At 35.6% G+C, this 26039-nt stretch overlaps 1 protein-coding gene across 3 annotated transcripts in view; it reads left to right on the top strand.

Annotated features, from left to right (window-relative positions):
* The window catches only part of LOC106880529 (neprilysin-1), a 122426-nt gene extending 99128 nt beyond the window's left edge, over window positions 1-23298 (top strand). For all 3 annotated transcript variants that reach the window (XM_089342479.1, XM_089342481.1, XM_089342480.1), the window contains exon 22: window positions 1420-23298. In XM_089342479.1, the coding sequence (XP_089198605.1) occupies window positions 1420-1519 (100 nt within the window). In that variant the 3' untranslated portion in view covers window positions 1520-23298. The remainder of the gene's footprint in view (window positions 1-1419) is intronic.
* Window positions 23299-26039: the final 2741 nt, after the last annotated feature.

Here is a 26039-nt window from a genome sequence, read left to right as displayed (position 1 = left end):
CTCTATGCTGATGACCTTGCCCTAATTGCGGAGTCACTATCAGAACTAGTGGAGAAGTTTCAGGTGTGGAAGCAAGGTCTAGAATTGAAGGGCCTTAGAGTCAACCTAGCTAAAACCAAAATCCTAATAAGTAGGAAGGTAGATAAAACACAAACCCCTTCAGGTAGATGGCCCTGCTCAGTATGTAGAAAAGGAGTAGGTAGTAACTCTATAAGATGTACCCGGTGCAAGCTATGGACACATAAGAGGTGCAGCAACATCAAAGGCAGGTTAACTAGCAAGTTAGTTTTTGTTTGTGGCAGATGTTCAGGTGCAGTGGGAGCTGTGGACAAACAGGAAACAACTTCTATCTCATTCCAGGGTGAAAAACTAGAGGTAGTCGATAGCTTCCGCTATCTGGGCGACCAAGTTAGTGGTGGGGGTGGGTGCGCTGAAAGTGTAGCTGCTAGAATAAGAATAGCCTGGGCAAAGTTTAGAGAGCTCTTACCCCTGCTGGCGACAAAAGGACTCTCACTCAGAGTAAAAGGCAGACTGTATGACGCATGCGTACAAACAGCCATGCTACATGGCAGTGAAACATGGGCTGTAACTGCTGAGGACATACATAAGCTCGCAAGGAATGAAACCAGTATGCTCCGTTGGATGTGTAATGTCAATGTGAATACCCGTCAGAGTGTAAGTATCTTGAGAGAAAAGCTGAACATTAGAAGCATCAGTTGTGGTGTGCAAGAGAGACGATTGCGCTGGTATGGACATGTGGTGAGAATGGATGAGGATAGCTGCGTGAAAAAGTGCCACACCCTAACAGTTGAGGGAACCCGTGGAAGAGGTAGGCCCAGGAAGACCTGGGCTGAGGTGGTGAGGCAAGACCTTCATACATTGGGCCTCACCGAGGCGATGACTACTGACTGAGACCTTTGGAAATGTGCTGTGCGTGAGAAGACCCGGCAAGTCAAGTAAGATCGTTGCCAGTGCCCCTGGACTGGTTCTTGTGCGGGTGGCACATGAGATGCACCATTTTGAGCGTGGTCATTGTCAGTACCGCCTGACTGGCTCCCGTAGGATTTTCGAGCGAGATCGTTGCCAGTGCCCCTGGACTGGCTTGTGCGGGTGGCACATAAAAGACACCATTTCGAGCGTGGCCGTTTTCGTGCGGGTGACACGTAAAAGCACCCACTACACTCTCGGAGTGGTTGGCGTTAGGAAGGGCATCCAGCTGTAGAAACTCTGCCAAATTAGACTGGAGCCTGGTGTTGCCATCCGGTTTCACCAGTCCTCAGTCAAATCGTCCAACCCATGCTAGCATGGAGAGCGGACGTTAAACGAACGATATATATATATTTATGTATTTGGTATTTTGTTCAAATTTAATATTCTATCATTAACTTTCACTAATCCCATTCTTTTTTCTTGTTCCAGAGTCAAGGGGCCATTATCAAACTCTGTGGAATTTTCCAAAGTATACAACTGTCCTTCGGGCAGTAACATGAACCCAGTGCACAAATGCCAAGTTTGGTAAACACCGTTTAATTCATTAGCACCATCAGAGTGACTTCTATATTCACCATACAAGCAGTTAACACTGATAAATGCAACTTGCAGCTCATCTTCTCAGATCCCTTGAAAGGAAACACAGTCATGGTTCAACTTCTAACTTCAGCTTACCCCTTTTCTCTCTCTTTCTCCCTCTCTCAATGATGTATGAGCTGTGATTTAGGGAGTTCAAGTGGTCGCAGTGGTGGTGGTGGTGGTTGTTATACCTTGTTGTTAATTCAGTCTTGTACACAATGTTATTTTGGTAAAAGGATGGGAAAGTTTACACATGGTGGTAGTGGTGGTGTGGTGATGGTATTGGTTGTGTGGTAGTGGTGCAGTAGTATCAGTGGAAGTGGGGTGAGTCAGGGGCAGGGTAGTAAGGAGAAGTATTTATATCAGTGTGTGGTGGCTGTTAGAGAAGGAGAGAGAGAGAGATCAGAAGTGGAATGTTGTTCTGCAGTTGGCAATTGTGAAATTTGATCAGGGGGTTGCTTGAAAAGGGCTGACACAGGATCAAACAATAACTCCAGATAGACCAACAGTAACATAGTCCTAGAAATGTTATGGCTCAAAAAAACACCACATGGTGGACATGGCTGAAACACATCTGATCACAGGTCTACTCTATTATCAGGGCTGATCTGGATCTAAGCAACAATTCTTGAAGTTCAACACACCAGGGTTCAATTCCTGGTGAAGTTGGATATTTTTTTTCCACAGACAACTATTTTTGAATAAACAAATTTCCAACCCAAGCCAAGGAACAACTGTCATTGCCCCACACCCCACATTTAACCAGAAGGACTGAAAGTTCTTTCAGACTGGGTTAGGGTTACTTAGGTTGTGATCATGGATGTAAGTCATTTGAACTGACCCTGACAAACCTTCTCAAATAGTCAACCCCTGAATAAAGAAACCTTTGTTACCATTTTCTTGTTAAAGTGCAACACTGCCTTCATTTCGGTTTTGAAGGTAGTGAAGTATTTAGTAAAATAACTGTCATTTATTAAATTAGTGTTTGGAATATCAGTTAACATAGAATTTTGATGGAATGTTTTACTCTAGGTTCACTTTAACCCTTTTGTTACCATATTTCTGTTGAAATATCCTGCCTCTGTTTCTATTAATTTTGAAGATAATGAAGAATTTAGTAAATTAACTTTATGTTTAAGTTGGTGTTTGGAACACATTTTGAGGGAAAGTTTTGACGTAGATCATGTTAAAACCAGAAGTTTGTATTATAGAACCAGGTGTGGTCTCAGGCAGGTTGGGAGTAAAATGGTTAAAGAACATGGTGACAGTCCATAAATTTCACATAGGGATCTGGCTCATTGCAAAACACAGAGGATGAAACAGAGAGTGAATGTGGGACAGGGGTAGGGGAAAGGGAGAGGATTTAATCTTATTGATTCTTCTTCAGCTGTAATTAACACAGATGGGAAGTGGTGTTAATGCCTGGCCGAAACATATAAAGCTCAGACTAAACACAAAGAAAATACCGACAAAATTCATTTCTTGGATGTAAGAAATGTATATGGGTGGGGTGTAAGAGAAGGGAGAGGTGTGATTGATTTATTGATCTGGCAATGATAGATTAACCTTTCTGATACCAACCAGCTCAAGACTGTCCCTGGTTTTAAGATACACAATTGATGTTTTAAAGTGATTTAAATTAAAACCTTCCATCAAAATTTCATATCAATTTATGTCCCAAATACCAGCTTGATAACAACAAAAGTTATGTAACTAAATTCTTATTTATTTTTTTAAATAATTGAATCAAAGATGATTGATTTCAACAGAAATATGATAACAAAAGCATTAAAATGATCTAAATTAAAACCTTCCATCAAAATTTTATGTTAATCGTTGTTCCAAATACTAGTTTATAAATGGCAAAGTTATTTTCTAAATTCTTTATTATTTTCAAAATAAATTGAAACAAAAGTAGTTTGTTTCAACAGAATTAAGGTAACAAAAGGGCTAAATGTCATTTTGTTAAGACATTTCTGGGATTTTGAAGAAAAACCAAAGATCTTATGGCAAACTGAAAGGTTTGACATTGTCCTTAGTGTTTAAGGCCTGAATGACATTGTTTGAAGTATTGTTAGTATTGAGAATGTATAGAATCAGAAGAAATAATGCCAAGCATTTTTGACCAATGCTCTAACGATTCTGCCAATATAACACTGGTGTGCTCCCTTGCAACTCAATGCTCTGGGCTTTATTGAATTTATTGACAGCAACAGATTGATTAGAATTGGGCCTCTTGACCAGCAGTACTCAACTGTGGCTCCAAGGGCTGCATGCAGTCTTCAAGCATCTTTCCAGCAGCCTCTGACCATTTTCCCTCTATAATTACGATAAATTTTTCTTTAATTGACTTCAATCAAGGTTTTGGATCTAGCCCAGGTATTAAGTTTGAAAACCATTGGCCTAGACCTTTAAGGACCCATAGGCAATGCACAGCATGCCCATGCCTTAAGAAATCACTGACTCAGAATATACACTCCTTCTAAGGATGTATATTCTAGGTGGGGGTAGACAAACACTACACACACTGACATTCACCCCTTCCCATCACTGTTACACTCCCCTTTTGCAAGGGAGCACACCAGTGTTATATTGGCAGAATCGTTAGAGCATTGGTCAAAAATGCTTGGCATTATTTCTTCTGATTCTATACATTCTCAGTTCAAATCTTGCTGAGGTCAACACTATCTTTCATCTTTTCAGGTTTGATAAAATAAAGTACAAACTGCAGGTACCGATAGGAAGGATGGTGGCGGGTGGGGGGGTCAATGAAATCAACTAGCCTCATCCTCTCAAAATTGCTGGCCTTGTGCCTTAATTAGAAATCAGTAGTTTAATTGAACTGAATTAGTTTTTCACAATAGCAAAGATATATAGAGAAATATAAAGGAGATGTGAAGGTGTGTAGAAATGAGTTAATATGAATAACAGGGTACATAGCAAGGATTATAGGGGTTTGTAGAAAGATATATATAGCCAGAGATATTGGGACAGAATGGGTAGGAAGTGATGGAGGGGAGGAGCTGCAGTGAGAGGAAACATTTTCATCAGAACTGAAAGTAGTATTAATAAGAATTCCATGGGATAGCTCTGTGTGTGTGTGTGTGTGTGTGTGTGCGCGCGTATATGTGTATAATGTCAAGACAAGGAGATATTAACATACATATGCTCACAAACACATACATACATAAGTGTGTGTGAGTGTGTGTGTGTATGTATATATATATATATATATATATATATATATATATATATACACACACACACACACACACACACGAGGGGCGCTCAAAAGTTTATGGCTTTAGGTAAAAGAAAATAGTTTTATTGAGATCACTTTTTTTATGGCCAGACACAATTCTTGTTGCCAATCCTGACTGGTTCCAAGCAAGGAAATAGTTGTCCATGGCAGACATGTTGCCAGAGAATATTCAAAATGGATGACACTACTTGAATGGCAGTAACAGTTTACATAATGTCAAGACACATACATACACAAGTATATATATATATATATATATATATATATATATATATATATATATATACACGGGGGCGGGGTGCTCAAAAGTTTATGGCTTTAGGTAAAAGAAAAATACAGGAGGATCAGTTAATTATGATTTTATTCAATATATTCCCCTCACACTTATTGCAGTGGTCCTTCAGTTTTTTCTAAACCCTGTAAAAAGAACTCAGAAGGTTGGGCTTTCATCCAGGGTTCTGTGGCAGCAATCACTTCTGAATCAGAGTGAAATTTCATTCTCTTTAGTTGTGGAAAGAGGTGATAGTTGGAGGGTGCCAAGTCAAGAGAGTAAGGTGGGTGGTCTACCAATTCAAAGCCAAAGTCACATGTTTTCCATAGAGTTTCGTGTGCTGTGTGTACTAGTACACCGTCCTGCAAAAACAGGACATCATGGCTCAGCTTCAAAGCTTCATGCAGTTTGTCCAACTTGTAGTATTCTGCATTGATGGTGCAACCCTTTGGCAAGTATTTCATGAGGAGTACCCTGTCTTTGTCCCAGAACACTGAAACCAGAATCTTTCCAGATAACTTCTGGATCTGAAACTTCTTGCGGTGCGATGAACTGCTGTGACACCACTCCACTGATTACTGCTTGGTAAGGGGATCATATGAATGAAGCCATGTTTCATCCACGATGACTAAACGAGCCAAAAAATCAGCCTCTCCCACTGCAAACTGGCCCAAAATCGCCTTTAATGTCATCAATCTGATGCACTTCTGATCTGCATTCAGGCATTTCAACACCCATTCTGTGGAAAGCTTTTTCATGTCCAGAATGTTGTGGATGATGTGACCAACTCTTTCGCGGGAAATCCTCAAAGTCTCTGCTATGGCTTTAGCTGAAATCCGGTGGTCCTCAAGAATCATGACATGAACAGCATTGGCTTTGTCCTCTGTGGCCACAGAAGTTGGCTGTCCTGACCGGGCTTCATCTGTGACCTCAAAATGACTAGTCTGAAACTTTGACACCCAGATTTATACTAAGGACTAAGATGGGCAGCCATTCTTCAAGACTTCCTTCATCTTGCCATGGATTTCCACCACTCCTTTTCTTTGCAAAAAGAGGAACTTCATGACTGCCTGTGCCTCAGTTTTACCAAAATCCACTGTAGAAGTTGCCATTGTGCATTAAATCTGCAAAAAAAGGGAAGGCTATAATCTATACCATCATGATATTTTGCATATCTTCCTCCGTAAAAGTTACAGTTCTTACCCTTTCATGATAGACTTAAAGACAGGAACTTTTCAGCACCCCCTTATATATATATATATATATATATATATATATATATATGGAAGGCGGGCGTTAAACAATGATGATGATGATATATATATATAATTTAGTCATAAGGATTCATTAGAGTCTAGGCACATCAACACATAGGATGCCAGAAATGGCTAGGCTCAATAATATAGAGCTCACAGTGAATTAAACAAAATTGAAGACATCAAGCATTGGTAGGATATTGTAGATATGCAAGTACTGAATTTGACTTAAGCAGTAGATCCAACTCTGGAGTTTGTGTGTGTGTCGACGTATATACATACACACACACATGTACACACCTTTATATATTGACCTGATGCCTCCTGTGGTTACTTCAAATTTCCCAAATATTCTGTCAGTTGTTAACACAGACCTCATAAATAACATAACACTTGTATGTGTGAATCATGTGACCTGTGTTAGCCAATGAAATGATGATGTGTTGACACCATCTTAGATTACTGTCTATCATTAGTGATCAGCATGACCTTGAGACAAATGAATCATTTGACAAAGATTACATTGATAATTACTTTGAAATTCTGGCTATGTAGCCTCCATCAGACAATTTGATAAAGGCCACATAACTGAAACTTCAAAGTGATTATCAATCTTTTGTGTAAAAATAAAATAGGTGTGCGTGTGTATAGATAGATATATTGATAGACAGATAGATTGATATACACACAAATAGATGATTATGTATGTATATCAATTTATTATGCGTTGATTATGCACAACAGTATTTTGGATAATCTAAAAACTACGTAGGTAATAGTATACAATTTTAAATTTTAAGCTTCAATGTGAATTATAAACAAATTTGGAAGGATATATATATATATATATATATATATATATATATATATATACACACACACAGGGTGTCCACAAAGTTTGGCTACATGGAGTAAATAAAATTATAACATAAACAATTAAACATAAGAAATAATAATTTCTTAAAGTATGTGTTAATCCCCATGTGGGTACATGGAGTAAATAAAATCATAACATAAACAATTAAACATAAGAAATAATAATTTCTTAAAGTATGTGTTAATCCCCATGTGGGTACATGGAGTAAATAAAATCATAACATAAACAATTAAATATAAGAAATAATAATTTCTTAAAGTATGTGTTAATCCCCATGTGGGTACATGGAGTAATTAAAATCATAACATAAACAATTAAATATAAGAAATAATAATTTCTTTAAGTATGTGATAATCCCCATGTACCCAGACTTTGTGGACACCCTGTATACACACACACACACACACACACACACATATATCATCATTACATCTTTACATATATATTTATACACACACACACACATATCATCTTTATGTTTGCTTTCCATTCTGATATCAGCTGGATGTTTTGAGAGGAACCAATGTGTCACTTTGAGCATGCTTTCTATAGCTGGTTTCTCTTCCTGATACCAGGGTGTATTGGGTGCTGTTGTCATGGCACCAAGCAGAAGCAAGATCACTTTGTAACTTGCAAGACTAAAGAGCTTCCTAAACCTGAGAAGAGGAAGGGTAATGTCTTTATGCAATATTACACACACACACACACACACACAAACAATGCTCATATATATGTATGTATGTATTTATGTATGCTAAACAAGCATGGCTGTGTAGTTAAGAAGCTTGTTTTGCAACAATGTTGTTTCTGGTTCAGTCCCACAGTGCAGCATCTTGAACAAGTGTCTTCTACTATAGTCCCTGGTTGACCAATGCTTTGTGAGTGAATTTGTTGGAGGGAAACTGTGTTGAAGCCCATCATATGTGTGTGTGTGTGTGTGTGTGTGTGTGTGTGTGTGTGTGTATTTGTCTCCTTGACAACTGGTGTTGGTTTGTTTACATTTCATAACTTAGTGATTTGGTAAAAGTGACCAATAGAATAAGTACCAGACTCCCCTCCCACCTCATTTATGAAAGGAAAACATCCCTCAACAGAAAATATTTCCTCTCTTTTCATCACTTCAAGTACTTCGTGCGTTACATTGAGTAAGAATTAACTTCACCACCATCACCGCTGCTGTTGCTACCACCACCACCACTAGTATTTCAATCTTGCAAGCCATAATAAATGATTTTATACACAAGCACACACACAAACATACATCTGTGCAAGTGTGTGTGTGTGTGTGAGAGAGAGAGAGAGAGAGAGAGAGAGAGAGAGAGAGAGAGGTGGGAAGCAAGTTCAAGGTCAGGTTTGAATTTACAAGACATAGAATATCATTAATGTAATTATACACATGTGAATCTTCATGCTAACGAGGAAAATTATCTATGTATATAGCTTTATACATACATGTATATTTATATATATATATATATATATATATATATATATATATATACACGTACATGTATACGTATATATATCTAAAGAATACTGGTAGAAAATTTTCAACTAAACTTCTACCAACTGCAAATGTAACAGGAGGCTTGATATTGTTACTGGGGTCACTTCCCTGCAGATGTGAACATCCTTTGCATTATCAGTGAGACGGATAACATTTATGAACAACTGCTTCAAAACCTTAAACTCCTCCTCCCTGATTATAAATTCATATTTATACCAATAATTATTAGTTTTACTTGTTATGTTAGTAAATACTCAAATGACAATTTGAAAAAGCTAGAATTTTCAGGCAAACAAAGAGACCAGCGAACACACAGTTTACAAATACAACCTCTAAGTGGAACAGTAAAAATATGCAAAACTTTTCTAAAGTTCAACCTGTAGCATTTATTGTTGTTATTTAAGTTCCAGTGATGGCGCTTTGTTTCTTTGTTAGAAATCAACTCCTTTCTTTTAGGAAGGATTCAAATAGAAACAAAGAAACATACATAAATACATGTACACACACACACAATGAAAGTTAGTTCAATAATGATAATGACCATTGCTTGTTAAAGGATCACAAAGTGAATGACTTTATGGCCCAGTTGATTACCTGCAGTTTTTACTACAACTATTACATAAATGTCTCTTCTCAGTTAAATGCAATGCAGAATCATAGCAATTTGTCTTGTGTACAGATATACATCTCCTCAAACCACAATTTAGAACATGACTGGCACAAATAAACTCTTATGTGGTTATGATTTATTATTAGTTTAAGGCAGTGAGCTGGCAGAATTATTAGCATGACAGACACAATGCTTAATAGTATTTCTTCTGGCTCTTTATATCCTGGGTTCAAATCCCACCAAGATCACCTTTGAGAAGCAAGATCACTTTGTAACTTGCAAGACTAAAGAGCTTCCTAAACCTGAGAAGAGGAAGGGTAATGTCTTTATGCAATATTACACACACACACACACACACACAAACAATGCTCATATATATGTATGTATGTATTTATGTATGCTAAACAAGCATGGCTGTGTAGTTAAGAAGCTTGTTTTGCAACAATGTTGTTTCTGGTTCAGTCCCACAGTGCAGCATCTTGAACAAGTGTCTTCTACTATAGTCCCTGGTTGACCAATGCTTTGTGAGTGAATTTGTTGGAGGGAAACTGTGTTGAAGCCCATCATATGTGTGTGTGTGTGTGTGTGTGTGTGTGTGTGTGTGTGTGTGTGTGTGTGTGTATTTGTCTCCTTGACAACTGGTGTTGGTTTGTTTACATTTCATAACTTAGTGATTTGGTAAAAGTGACCAATAGAATAAGTACCAGACTCCCCTCCCACCTCATTTATGAAAGGAAAACATCCCTCAACAGAAAATATTTCCTCTCTTTTCATCCCTTCAAGTACTTCGTGCGTTACATTGAGTAAGAATTAACTTCACCACCATCACCGCTGCTGTTGCTACCACCACCACCACTAGTATTTCAATCTTGCAAGCCATAATAAATGATTTTATACACAAGCACACACACAAACATACATCTGTGCAAGTGTGTGTGTGTGTGTGTGAGAGAGAGAGAGAGAGAGAGAGAGAGAGAGAGAGAGAGAGAGAGAGAGAGAGAGAGAGGTGGGAAGCAAGTTCAAGGTCAGGTTTGAATTTACAAGACATAGAATATCATTAATGTAATTATACACATGTGAATCTTCATGCTAACGAGGAAAATTATCTATGTATATAGCTTTATACATACATGTATATTTATATATATATATATATATATATATATATATACACACACACACACGTACATGTATACGTATATATATCTAAAGAATACTGGTAGAAAATTTTCAACTAAACTTCTACCAACTGCAAATGTAACAGGAGGCTTGATATTGTTACTGGGGTCACTTCCCTGCAGATGTGAACATCCTTTCCATTATCAGTGAGACGGATAACATTTATGAACAACTGCTTCAAAACCTTAAACTCCTCCTCCCTGATTATAAATTCATATTTATACCAATAATTATTAGTTTTACTTGTTATGTTAGTAAATACTCAAATGACAATTTGAAAAAGCTAGAATTTTCAGGCAAACAAAGAGACCAGCGAACACACAGTTTACAAATACAACCTCTAAGTGGAACAGTAAAAATATGCAAAACTTTTCTAAAGTTCAACCTGTAGCATTTATTGTTGTTATTTACGTTCCAGTGATGGCGCTTTGTTTCTTTGTTAGAAATCAACTCCTTTCTTTTAGGAAGGATTCAAATAGAAACAAAGAAACATACATAAATACATGTACACACACACACAATGAAAGTTAGTTCAATAATGATAATGACCATTGCTTGTTAAAGGATCACAAAGTGAATGACTTTATGGCCCAGTTGATTACCTGCAGTTTTTACTACAACTATTACATAAATGTCTCTTCTCAGTTAAATGCAATGCAGAATCATAGCAATTTGTCTTGTGTACAGATATACATCTCCTCAAACCACAATTTAGAACATGACTGGCACAAATAAACTCTTATGTGGTTATGATTTATTATTAGTTTAAGGCAGTGAGCTGGCAGAATTATTAGCATGACAGACACAATGCTTAATAGTATTTCTTCTGGCTCTTTATATCCTGGGTTCAAATCCCACCAAGATCACCTTTGCTTTCTATCCTTTTGGGGTTGATAAAATGAAGTACTAGTTGAGCTCTGGGATCAGTGTTATTGAGTTGCACTCTCCCCTAAAATTTTTGGCTTCCTATCAAAATTTGAAACCATTATTAGCTTGTTTTGGTTCATGCATTCTTGAGAGTCTAAAAGAACCAGTCTTTGAAAGACAAACTTGGTTAGAAGTTGAACATGTGAAATAGTTTTTTTCCTGTAAATCTCATTTAAAATTTGTGTGTTGAATGCAATTCTCTTCAAAATACATGAATACATTCAATATTTTTTTCTCCGTGATGCCCTCTCAATTGCAATACTTTTCCAACTTCCCATATGAATATTGCATTTTTGTAAATAAGATTTAAGGCAGTGTTTGTATTTTAAGTCCAGTTTATAGAGAGGTCTTTTTATCTAGAACATAGTTCTCCACAAAGAAATGCTTTGGAATCCTTCCATCTTCCATCCAAACTCTGTGGCATGTCCATCCCAGTCTGTTATGTCACAAGAGAACTTCTATGCTTACACCATATGCTTTTACCAAGACATCAACATCACTCACCTCATCTCTCTAAGATGTATGCAAAAATTTGACAAACACACCTTTGCTGAAATCACTCCAACTGTTTAACATATTTTCAATCTAATGTCCATATTTCACAGCCATACAACAAAAGACAAAATGCATGTTACAAAAATACATATTTTACTGTCATATGTTAAGACAGTCTTTGTATGTTAACTTCAGTTTATAAAGAAGTCATTTTAACCCAGTTCATCACCTGCAACATTTACCACAGCTATTGCTTCAGTGTCTCTTCTTCTCAGTTAAATGCAATGCAGGATAAAGACAACTGACAATTGAAAACAGTTCAGAAACATGTCTCTTCAAATCACCAACAGAAAGACAACATATATTACAATTGTTTTTTTGATATTGAAACAATAATAAGGATTGTAATTTTCCAAAAGTTACGTTGATTTTTAAAAACTTTATTTCTAATTTCATCAGCAAAATTCACATCCCCATTCAACATATAAAGGAATATACATTTTAACATTATAACTGTTTTTTGGATCCACACAAAGCTTTTCGGAGCAGAGCTGATAAAGAACAGTTTTGTTAACATTTATTGTGAGGTGTAACATGCTAAAGGCCAATGAAACTTCATCCACAAGAGTTTGAAGATCTTTTTCCCTGTGTGTAATAACACTGGAATCATCATCACAGAGTACAGAAGAAAGCCTCTCATCAAAGAAACAAAAGTGTGATTTAGAATTAACCCTTTTGGTAAAAAAATTACCTCACAGCACTGATCGTTCTCTGATGTGAATTTTATGTTCTAAAGTGAGCAAAATTAAAAGCTTCCATCAAAATTTCATGGTAGTTTGTGTTTCAAACACCAGATTAATAATGACAGTTACTTCACTAAATTCCTCATCATTTTCAAAATTAATTGTAACAAAGGTTGTGTTTTTCGACAGAAATACGGTAACAAAAGGGTTAAAGTGATCTAGATTAAAACTTTCCATCAAAGTTTCATGTTAACTTTGTCCCAAACACCAAATTAATAACGACAAAGTTATTTTACTAAATTCTTTTATTATTTCAAGTATTAATTGAAACAAAGGCAATATATTTCAATAGAAATATGGTAACTAAAGGATCAAGCTGTCTGAGGTTGAATAAATTACCAGTTGTGTGGTAGCATATGTAAATATTCTAAGAGTCTTCTATGAAAGGGATGAAAAAAAAGCTATTGTGAAATATACTGCAAAGATGAAGCCATATTATTCCATCACAGACTGAAAACTAGTCTGAGCATTCCAACATATAATCATATATCAACATAAAAGGATTTAATAATGTCTATAAATTTATCAGGGTAACCAACTTCTGAGAATTACCCATAATGCATCAGAATTCATTGAGGTCAATGAAACAATGCTAGAGGTCAAGTGTCTGCCCAATGCTTTTTTTTTTTTTTGTTCTTGAAAATGGTGAAACAAAAATATGTCATTGTTTGGTTTCAGGTCCATGGAAGAAGGAATAGTTGTGTGTATTGAATGAGACAATGAAGAACAATATTTTCTCTACATACATACATACATACATACGCACACAAACATTACATACACAGACATGCTAATATGCAAATGTACAAGTATATATATGAACATACATGCGCACATCAAGACATACATACATATGAATATACATACATAAATATATACAAACATACATAGCTACAGACATACACAAATAGATACATTCAAACATACCCAGATACATTTCTAACATATCTACAAAGGAATATACATACACAGACACACAGAGAAATATACATCCTATGTACATGCATGCATGCATAGATAACATGCATAGATAACATGCAAACATACATAAATAATTATGAATTCACCTTCATACCAATTATGATTGGTGCACTTGGTTGTGCAAATATATGTCTAAGTGATAAACCAAGGATTTTAAGGCCAAGAAAGAGATTGGCTAAAATAAACTTTACAAATACAATTTGTAAGTGGAACAGTAAAAATATGCAAGACTTTTGTAAACATGTAACATGTTTTTGTTGTTGTTGTTATCCAAATTCCAGTGATGGAGCTTTGGTTTTTTGTTGGAAACCAGTCTTTTTTTTTTTTTCTTGCAGGAAAAATTCTAATAAATGAAAACAGAGCATACATAAATACAGACATACATATATGCACACATATGTATATACACAAATATACATACACAAATAATACATGCATATACACACACACACATATAGTGATAGATAGATAGATAGATAGATAGATAGATAGATAGATATACCTAACCCTGAATAAGAAATGATACATAAAATACTATAGTTCGAGATAAAAGACAGGATGATCATGCCTGGAATGCTTTTGATTCCAAGTTCAAATCCCGTTATGACCTATGTGATAGGTAGACTGAATCCCTTGCAGATTTAGCCCCACCACCTAACACTTGGCTGCCTTTAGGAATCAAGTTCAGGTCTCAGGACATCTTCCTCCTTACATCCCTCCCACCACTCCTGGACGCTCTGTAAGGGGTCATGAGAAGTGCTTTCTCTTCTGACTTAAAGGTGGGGGAACCCTTACTTCTCAACCACATGGTTTGGGCTTCAGTCCCACTGCATGGCACCTTAGGTAAGTTTTCTACTATAGTCTCAAGCTAACCAAAGCCTTGTGAATGGATTTGGTCGATGGAAACTGAAAGAATCTCAACGTGTGTGTGTGTGTGTGTGTGTGTGTGAGACCACTGCTTGACAACCGGTGTTGGGGTTTTTACGTCCCTGTAACTTAACGATTTGACAAAAGAGACTAACAGAATAAGTACCAGGCTTTTAACAAAAATACTGGAATCGATTCATTTGACTAAAATTCTTCAAGGCGATGCTCCAGCGTGGCCGCAGTCTAATGACTGAAACAAGTAGAAGATAAAAATTTAAGTCTGTTTTGCTAAGTATTAACAAAAGATATCTAGAGTTATCTCCCATACTTATGAGAATTTTTTTTTTTCTTCTAATTAGGTAGAAGACCAACAACTTGCATATTTATTTTTCGGTGGAAGGTTGAGGTTAATAATTAATCAATAATTACATTGAGATCCAGTAGTTGACAGATACATTATTGACCTTGGATGAAAGCCAATGCTGACTTCAGCAGAATTTCAACTTATAAACTCAGATCGTAAGAACCAGAAGAAATACAGAAAGGTATTTTTGTCTGATACTAATGAAAATAATACTTTCTAATTTTGGCACAAGGCCAGCAGTTTTCGTGGGGGTGGGGGTAAATCATTTACATCGATCCCCAGCACTTGACTGGTACTTTAATTCATCGATGGAGGGCAAAGCTGACTTTAGTGGGATTTGAACTCAGCAAGTAACAAGCTGGAAAAAATACTGCACAGCATTTCGTCCAGGACTCTAATGATTTAGCCAGCTTGCCAACTTAAATCTAATGAAAAATAATATTAAAAATTTGCTTATATGGTCTTCCTTACGATATAATTATTTCAGTGCTGATACACTTTCACACCGAAAATGACGACTGCGTTATGCATAAACGCTATGACTATTATTAAGTTATACAAACACTTCTCAAGAATTAAAAAGTAATGACTATAATTATAATCATTTTTCCCTTGCAACCAATAAAGAAAGTAATTTCTTTTTAGTCTTCTTACTAGCTGGCTCCATGTTGTTAAAAATGACAGTTAATTGTAGTATTTTATTTATAAATATGGATGGTAAATCAAATTAATCCACTTGTCAATGTTATCAATCATCGCTTGTTACTGAAAGAACGCTGGTTCACGCATACAAACATTAACATATCCCTTGTACACGCACACACATACATACTCACACAGAATCGAAACGCTGTTTGATTTTCTTTTCAGCATTGAATGTTCACCATCCCACTTCCATTGCACACACACACACACACACACACATTCACATACCTCCCTTTTACATACACACACACAGAGTTGAAAGCTCCCACTGCCAGTTTGCAATCACCCCTTCCTTCTTTATTCATCTATTCACCCCTTCCTTTCTCATTCATATACTGTATTATTAAAGAGTATTATTATAGTAGATTATTATTAAGGCAGTAAGCTAGGAGAATCGTCAGCACACCAGTTCAAATGTCATTGTGCTCAACCTTGCCTTTCATCCTTTTGGAGTCGATGAAATAAGTATCATTGAGCAATGGGACCAATGTATCAATTAACGCCGTCACCCAAACTTTCAGGCCTTGTGCCTATATTAGAAAGAATTATTATTATTATCATTATAGCGAGCTGGCAGAATTGTGAGCATGCTGGGCAAAATGCTTAGCAGTATTCCGCTGAGGTCAACTTTGCCTTTCATTCTTTCGGAGTTGATAAATTAAGTACCAGCTGCATACTGGGGACCAATCTAATTAACTGACCCCCCTCCCAAAATTTCAGGCCTTGTGCCTCGAGCAGAAAAGATTATTATTATTATTATTATGGTGGTGAGCTGGCAGAATCGTTAGCACACCAGGTAAAGTGCTTAGTGGTATTTCGTCCGTCACTGCATTCCGAGTTCAAATACCGCCGAGGTTCACTTTGCCTTTCATCCTTTCAGGGTTGATAAATTACGTACCAGTTATGCACTAGGGTCGATGTAATCGACTTGATCCCTTCCCCCAAATTTGAGGCCTTGTGCTTCCAGTAGAAAGGATTATTATTATTATTATCATCATCAAGGTGGCAAGCTAGCAGAATCATTGGACAAAATGCTTAAGAGCATTTCAGCTATCTTTACAATCTGAGTTCAATTCCAGCCAAGGTTGACTTTGCTTTTCATCCTTTCAGAGTCAATAAAATAAATACCAGCTGAGTACTAGGGTCAATGTACTCAACTATCCCACTCCCACAAAATTTCAGGCCTGTGCCTGTAGTAGAAAGGCTTGTTGTTGTTGTTATTATTATTATTATTATAGTAGCAAGATAGCAGAATTGTTAGTGAGTTGAACAAAATGATTAGTGACATTTCTCTTGGCTGTTTATGTTTTGAGTTCAAATTTCACCAAGGTCAGCTTTGCCAGTCATCCTTTCCTCCCCAAAAATTGCTGGCCTTGTGCCTACATTAGAAATAATAATTATGAAGGTAGCAGCTGGCAGAATTGTTAGTATGCCAGACAAAATACTTGGTAGCATTTTGCTGATTTCTACATTCTGAATTCAAATTTTGTCAAAGTCAGCTTCACTTTCCATCCTATCAGGAGCAATAAATTAAGTACCAGTTGCATACTGCTCCCCCAAAATTTCGGACCTTGTGCCTATAGTAGAAAGGATTATTATTATTATTATTATTATTATTATTATTATTATTATTATTATTATTATTAAGATAATGGGAAAGATATTTTTCAGTATGTTCTGCCTCTTTTATGTTTTAGATTCAAACACCATCAAGATCAGTTTTGCCTTTCATTGTGTGTGTGTGCATCTAGGGTCAATAACAAAGTACAAGTACTACTATAAAGGAATTAACTTGACCCCCTCCCCTCAAAATTGCTAGCCTTAAGTCAAAATTACAAAGAAGAATTTTTGTTATTATAATTATTGCTATGATTCCGAATGCTGGAAAAAAATGTCTTGCAGTGTTTGTTCCAGCTCTTCATATTTTGAGTCCAAATTCCACCAGTGTCAACTTTATCTTTCATCTTTTGGAGGGGAGGGGTTCAATAAAATCAAGCACCTGTCAGCTATTGGAAAGACACAATGGAATCAATTATTCCCTACCCTGAAAATTGCTGGCCAAGTTCTGAGATCAGAATACATTATTGGTTCCATAACAAAACATTATATGATTTTTTTTTTCTTCACTAGGACGAAATTTTTTCTCAAATGGCAACATTCTGCTCACATATATGCCATAACCTGTAATAAATAGCTTGACACATACACACATATATATCATCATTTAAGATCCATTGTCCATGCTGTGTGTGTGCATGTGTGCGCACGTGTGTGTATGTATATAGATATATATATATATATATATATATATATATATAATAATAATAATAATAATAATAATATTAGGGATAAAATCCAAAATTACACGTAAAAACTCAATTAAAAATCAATTTATTAAAAATTAAAATTAAATTAAGTTTCACAGTATAAAATATATATAAATATGTGACTGGATTTTCATCGATGAGTTCATAAACCTTGGTTCTTTTCCCTAACACTATATATTTATATATATATATATATATTTTTACTTGTTTCATTCATTTGACTGCAGCAATGCTGGAGTACCTCCTTAAAGGGTTTTAGTTGAAGAAATCGCCCCCAGGACTTATTCTTTGTGAGCCGAGTACTTATTTTGTCAGTGGCTTTTGCTGAACCGCTAAGTTACAGGGGTGTAAACATATCAACATTGGTTGTCAAGCAATGGTGGGTGGGGAACAAACTCAGACACAAAGAGACGTAAATATATATATATATATATATAGTTAATTTGAGGAAGTTAAGTACTCATTAGGGATTATAGAATCCAAGGTGTTCCACTGGTTCAATCCGTATTATATAATGGCAAAGTCATTTGTATATGTTTAGGATTATTGAAATTATTAATATTGAGAGAAAAACAATTACTGATTTATTTGCCTGTTGTAGAAAGATGACGTTTTAGGTTCTTCTTACGTTTGTTTTTCTTAACATTTTTGAGCTTTCAACTAATGTTTTTTTTTAAAAAAGCGTCATCTTTCTACAACATGCAAATAAATCAGTAATTCCATCGATTTATTCTCCATTTTCTTCTCCTTGCTTTTCCCTCGAGATATATATATATATATATATATATATATATATATATATATAGAAGGTTTAGATTTAGATTCAAGATTGAATATGGTACTTATGTTAAGGCACCCGAATATCGTATGGAATGGTATTATACAAATACCATTCCAATAAACTAGGTGATCAAAAAATCAAAATAAGCAACACGGATTTCAAAGATGATTGCAGTATGCACTTTTTATGCTACTCCATTTATTTAAGTAATGCGAGCATTACATTAAATGCAATATATATATATATATATATATATATATATATATATTATTATTTTTATTTTTATTTTTATTATAATTATTATTATTATTATTATTATTATTATTATTATTATTATTATATATATATATATATATATATATATATATATACATACAAACACTACGGGCTTCTTTCAGTTTCCGTCAACCAAATCCACTCAAGGCTTTGGTCAACCCAAGGCTATTGTAGAAGGCACTTGACCAAGGTGTCACGCAGTGGGACTGAATCTGGGACCATGTGATTAGGAAGCAAGCTTCTTACCACACAGCCACGCCTGCACCTACAGAGAGAGAGAGAGAGAGAGATAGAGAGACATACACATTCAAAATCTATTTTTGCCATGTGCTGTAATCACGGGCTGCATTTTATAACAGTGAAGATAATACAACTGAGATAACAAAACGCAGTGGCCTCCCTTGTCGTGTGAAAGTGTATGAACGCCATCATTTCTAGTTATCTTTGTGTTTCTTATTTTAAATGTTAACTTTGTCTCTCTGACAATCTACCTGCCTATCTATCTATCTATTTATCTATCCATCACACGACAATTTTTTGTAGTTAGCTACATTTCTATAATTATCTTTCAGTTCGATACATCAACCTTCAGTAACGAAATCAAGGAGTTCATTGATCTGTGACTATTGTGCACGTTACAGACATTCCTAAGTATACTCAACAATACAATTACAAGCATACAATTATGTACACACACACACACACACACAGAGGCTTAGATACATAGAAACATATAACTACACACACAAAAACATACATACACACACGCATTGAAGAAATTCTCTTTTACAGTTTTACCTTCCCTAATTTATTTAGTTTAATCAGAATCCCACAACTATCATGGATAAAGGCAGGAACGAAATTTGCTTCGTGGGTACAAACCCAGTGTTTTTAGGAGGACGTTCAAAGCATTTTCATTGCCCTCCACCATATTTGAGGGGGAGCAGTTGCCCTCTCTTTACCCCCTGTTCCCAAGCCTATGTTATCGTGTGACTTATGTAAAGTGACACTATAGAGCAACGTTTTTCAAATTTTGTTTTACCATCAATAAGGATAAAAACAGAGACAGAGATTGTCTAAAATTTTTTAAATTGCTAAAATTGAAATGTTTACTTGTTAATGAAACATAAACAGTGAGATCAAAAGGTCACAAATTTTGACTTATTTCTCTAAATATTTAATATTGGTTTCAAATTTTGGCAGAAGGCCAGTAGACCTAAATATTTGATATTAAAATCTAAATGTAGACACAGGCATGGTTGTATGTTAAGAAGCTCAGTTTGCAATCTCATGGTTTCAGGTTCAATTCCATTGTGCAGCACCTTGGGCAAATGTCTTCTGTAGTCTCAGGCCAACCAATGCCTTGTAAATGAATTTGATTGACGGAAACTGCATAGAAGCTTGTCATATATATGTTAGTGTTTGTCCCCCCACCACCACTTGCCAACAAGTGTTAGTTTGTTTACATCCCGATCGAAATTAAGTAGCTTAAAAATAAGCACCAATCAAGTACTGTGGTCAATGTAATTGACTTACCCCTTTCCCTCAAGAATGCTGGCTTTGAACCTTGGGACAAACCAACCTCTCAATCGAGGGAATGTTGTGGTTTATATCACTTATATGCCATGGAAACTGAGTAACTGGCCTTAGTAATTCTAGGACCCAAGAAAAACGAAAACATAATACCATGAAACAAGCATAGTAAAGGAACAGTGATTAGAGACATCACTTTATGTCAGCATGGCAAATATGAATGACACTAAGTGAAATTAGAGAATAATGAGTGTAACTTTTAATGTAGATCGGCACCACTTCACTAACTTGGTCTACATGCTTACATGTGAAATGAAATTTTTGTGTAACCCAATAGATTATGAGACTTAGTAAAATGTGAATCAGACTTGTGTGCCTCCTGGGGTCAGATAAACTTTAAATCTAAATCGGTTTTAATTGATACTAAAATGAAAGCAGCACATAATATGGTAAAATGTATTTCTAAATATCACACACACACACATGTGTGCATGTATGTATCATCATCATCTTTTAATGTTCTATCCAACCCATGTTTGGTTTGACAGAATTCACTGAGTCCAAGGACTGTAACATGCTTCAATATTTCTTTTGGCATGGTTCCTGTCGCTGGAAACCCTTCCTAATACCAACCACTTTACAAAGTGTGCTGGATGCATTTTTTCATGGCACCAGCACGAGTGAAGCTGTCATGTAACTCACCAGATTATGATCCTATCAACTGAGTGGGACTACAGTAGAGAGCAAGGTGGCTTTATGCTAAATGATAAAGGAAGGGACTAGAACAAACTTCTCGCTCTAGAGGAGGCACTTGGCTGCTCTCGTTATACAAGAGTAATCAATATCTATGTTTTTAAATATGTATATCTATATATAGTAAATAAGAATAAAACAAATGGATATTCCAGAGTATCACTACATGGGTTCCAATAACATTTATTCCGAACACAAGTAGAATGGCCAAATTAAATAGGTAACTTTATCAGAGTTCATGTTGTTACAAGCTACCATTACTTCAGGAGATTCCTTGCCAACTATTTTGGTGACATGCTTGTTTTTATGTCAAGTTGTATACAAAACAATTTAGCATTAAACCGAAGGATTAGACAACATATTTTAGTGGAGTACATATTTATTAACTTTCATGTGGAAAGGTTTGACAAGTCAAAACTTTCAAATAACAATCAAACTTTCAAATAACAATCAAACTTTCCCTTGTAAAAGTTTATTGCACACATACATAATATATACACTGACTAGTAAAATAAATAAATATGTACATTCCGAGCATCTTCTTCCTTGGTCTTCAATTGAAGATTAAAGCCTCTAATCCTGTCGAGATTTATCTAGAAATGATAATCTCCCTTACAATAACTGGCCACCAAGGCACATCACAGATTGATTAGTGACAGAGGCAGTAGTAATATCATGGATGTCTTGTTAGAATGCCAAATACTGTGGTATTCACCTCAAGATCATCTCATGTAGACACAGGGTGCATAAACGCACAGACATATATCATAGCAGACAAGAATCATCTGTTATGGGTGCTAGAACAGCTAGATAATAGGATTTCAGTCAACTGAATTTCCTCAGTGATAGATGTCCAGTGACCACATACCAGCCAAATCTCGCTGCCTGATATATAAAATTTCAGTGTCTTTTCAGTCACTTATGTTGCAAATAACCATCAGGCTTATTAAAAAGTAATTATTGTATTAATACCAAATGGTAATCTTTATATTTATGATGTGCATGTTTGTGTCAGTGAGAGAGAGAGACTGTTAGAGACAAATATTTTTCAGTGTATATAGCAACTAAGGTAAAATGGAATATATCCTTGCCTCATTGTCTTAACAAGATGTCTTTGATGTGGTCAACTGCTACTTTTTCTATCTCAATCATTGGTGTTCACAGTAGATATCACATCTGTTAACATAAGATTCTTGCATCTGTTACCAGAAAATATTACATCTGCCAACAACAATGTATGACATTTGTTGACATAAGGCATATGACATCTGTCAATAAAAATCCATTACAACTGTCAACATAGTTCAGCACCAATTTAGCCCTCATCCCATTCCTTTGTTAGTAATAAATGCAATTATACATCACCTCAATTAGCCTCACTAATTATTGTGTCCAGACGTCATTTTTATACTGTTGACCAATTTTATTAAATAGTTTAGGACTACACACACACATATATGAGTGTGTATATATATACATATACTCATATATTACATGCATGTATGTGCATGCATATGTGTGCGTGTATGTATGTATATATATATATATATATATATATATATATATATATGAACTCATACATATATATACAAATATATATATGCATATGTTTTATGTATATAAATGTACAAACATATATAAATGTATGCACATATATTACACACACACAAATATGCATGTGAGTATGTGGTGATTGTGAGTGTGTGTAGTTGGGCACCACATGTACATACACCACATGTACATACACCAATAAACATCTGTTATTTCACATTTCATTTTATATCTTTTATAATTTTAAACACTTGTTAGATTTATTTACATTTGTTATTTTATAATTGTTGTTTAGAAATAATGATTCTTTACTATTCTAATTAATTGTTAACATTTGTTCAAACATTGTTTCTACGAAATAAAAACACATTCATTGCTCAGAATTAAAGATAAATCTATTAAGATCTTTTTTTATTTCTTTTTTTTTATATATTTATTCATGTGTAAGTCAAACTGTTTCGTATTTAATTTAAAATCTTGGGGTGTGATTTATACATAGGACAAAGTTTGAATATGAAGAGAAAAACAATTCCTACCAAGATTTAACACTAAATTAGGATTGCAACTCATACATGAGGAAGAAAAAGAAAGGTAAAGTTACCTTGTTGAGTCATATCAACTCATAAGGGCCAGTTTCTCGGGTTTGTGGCATATATATATTCCATTGAAGGATTACTCATTTTTACCAGGTGAGGGGACTGGACCAACATGAAATGAAGCGTTTTGCTCAAGAACATACTATGTTACTTGGTCCAGGAACTGAAACCACAATCTTATGATCAAGAGTCCAACACCCTAACCACTGAGCAATGCACCTCCACTACATGCATGTGACTTATACAAGAATAGAACTTACACACAAGAGCAACTTACACATCAGAGCAATTTACACATGAGGAAATATAGTATTTTTCTCATCATCATTAATTTATCAGCTAATTGTAAATAAATGTGTTTCTTCCGTAGTGTACAATCTGTATTTTTCCACCAACTGCCTTAAGAATAATATATAAAGTGGCACATTTGTTGTATAGTTGGATAGTTTTGCACATTGGATTCAAGGCATTCCAACTAATTGTGAACCAAACTTGAAAGATGCTGTCTTTCAAATTGCCTGAAATTTTTCCTAATTGAAATAACCCTAATACCTAGTCAATCTTGAAAAAATTTCAGCTCATAACTGTGCATAAATCAGATTTTATGGGCATTCAAATTAACAGGTGAAATAAATTTGAGGATTTTTGTTAAATTTGGCATGGAATTTAACCTCTAAAATCTTTCAAACTTTGAAACTTTATACATGCGACCTACTCCAGGAATACATTAGAAATAAATAATGTTGTTGGCACTCCGTCGCTTACGACGTCGACGGTTCCTGTTGATCTGATCAACGGAACAGCCTGCTCATGAAATTAACATGCAAGCGGCTGAGCACTCCACAGACACGTGTACCCTTAACATAGTTCTTGGGAATATTCAGCGTGACACAGTGTGACAAGGCTGACCCTTTGAATTACAGGCACAACAGAAATAGGAAGTAAGAGTGAGAGAAAGTTGTGGTGAAAGAGTACAGCAGGGTTCGCCATCATCCCCTGCCGGAGCCTCATGGAGCTTTTAGGTGTTTTCGCTCAATAAACACACACAACGCCCGGTCTGGGAATCGAAACCGCAATCCTATGACTGCGAGTCCACTGCCCTAACCACTGGGCCATTGCACCTCCACTGAAATAAATGATAATGAGACTAAAAATGTCCCATTTGTTTTCCAAACAGTCCTAAAAATGAGATAAAAAATATTCGAAAAGCAAGATTTTTAGGTTATTTTGGCACCCTATAAAACAGTTTCAGATAATTATGAAAGTGTGAAGGCACATGGCCTAATGGTTAGGATATTTCACTCACGGTTGCTAGATCATAGGTTCGATTTCCAGACTGGATGGTGTGTTGTTCCAGTAACATGGATGCAAAACCAAAAATTTAGGTAGCAGGGAGGTTAAGTAAATTATATCAAGCCCAGAACTTAAATGGACCGGAGAAAATTTTATCAACCAGGAAGGCAAAACTGACCTTGGCAATTTAAAGGATTCAGAATTTAAAGGACTGTAATTTAAGACCAGAAGGCATTTGGTCCAATGAGCTAATGATCCAGCCATACATTTAAACTTCTATAACTGCACTCTGTAAATACCATAATTTAATGGGTAACCTTGTGATAGAATAGTCTTCTAGTCAGAGAGTATGTTGACCTGCTCGCCTAACCAGCTGGGTGTCATTATTTGAAAGCTAAAACAATGCAAAGTGCATTGTGACTAGTGATGTATAGCAACATCTGATAGTCTGGTCAATACTGTGACATTATAAAACTAGACACCAATGTCTATTTTACTACTGAAATTCAGACACTGAGAATAATTAAGTCTGGAATTATTAATCATTGAATAGTGGCCTACGGTTGTGAATTCTCTGGTTCAAATCACAGCCAGGATCTCATTACAAATTCTTACCAACCTTATTTGTCCCTGACTTTCATCCTATTACACTACTAGTCAAACTTATAAGGAACAGAGTATCATATTTCACAATCCAATACATTGGAAGACATTCTTCTGAATCTCTGCCTTGCAGTTCCAGCCATTAAATTCAAGAAGAAATAGTTCCATTTTCCATTATTTTCATACACATTGTGCTACAATAACAATTCCTAACATGGATGCAAAACCAAAAATTTAGGTAGCAGGGAAGTTAAGTAAATTATATCAAGCCCAGTACTTAAATGGACCTGAGAAACTTTTATCAACCAGGAAGGCAGAGCTGACCTTGGCAATTTAAAGGATTCAGAATTTAAAGGACTGTAATTTAAGACCAGGAGGTATTTGGTCCAATGAGCTAATGATCCAGCCATACATTTAAACCTCCATAACTGCACTCTGTAAATACCAACCTATTTGTCTGTTTATCTGCCTGTCAGTCAATTTACCAATCAACTATCAGTCTCTCTCACTCATATATATATTTTTTTATGATGAATATATATATACTGATAGAGAACTAAGTCCAGAATCAGCCAAGAGAGCAGTCCTCACTGATGAGGCTACGGGAAAAGTCGAAACTGATCGATCAGTATAAGGAATTCTCAGCCAGTGTT

Source organism: Octopus bimaculoides, chromosome 26 (assembly GCF_046866305.1).
Source record: "Octopus bimaculoides isolate indiv1 chromosome 26, ASM4686630v1, whole genome shotgun sequence".
NCBI lineage: Eukaryota > Metazoa > Mollusca > Cephalopoda > Octopoda > Octopodidae > Octopus > Octopus bimaculoides.
This window is presented reverse-complemented; position numbering and strand designations above follow the sequence as displayed.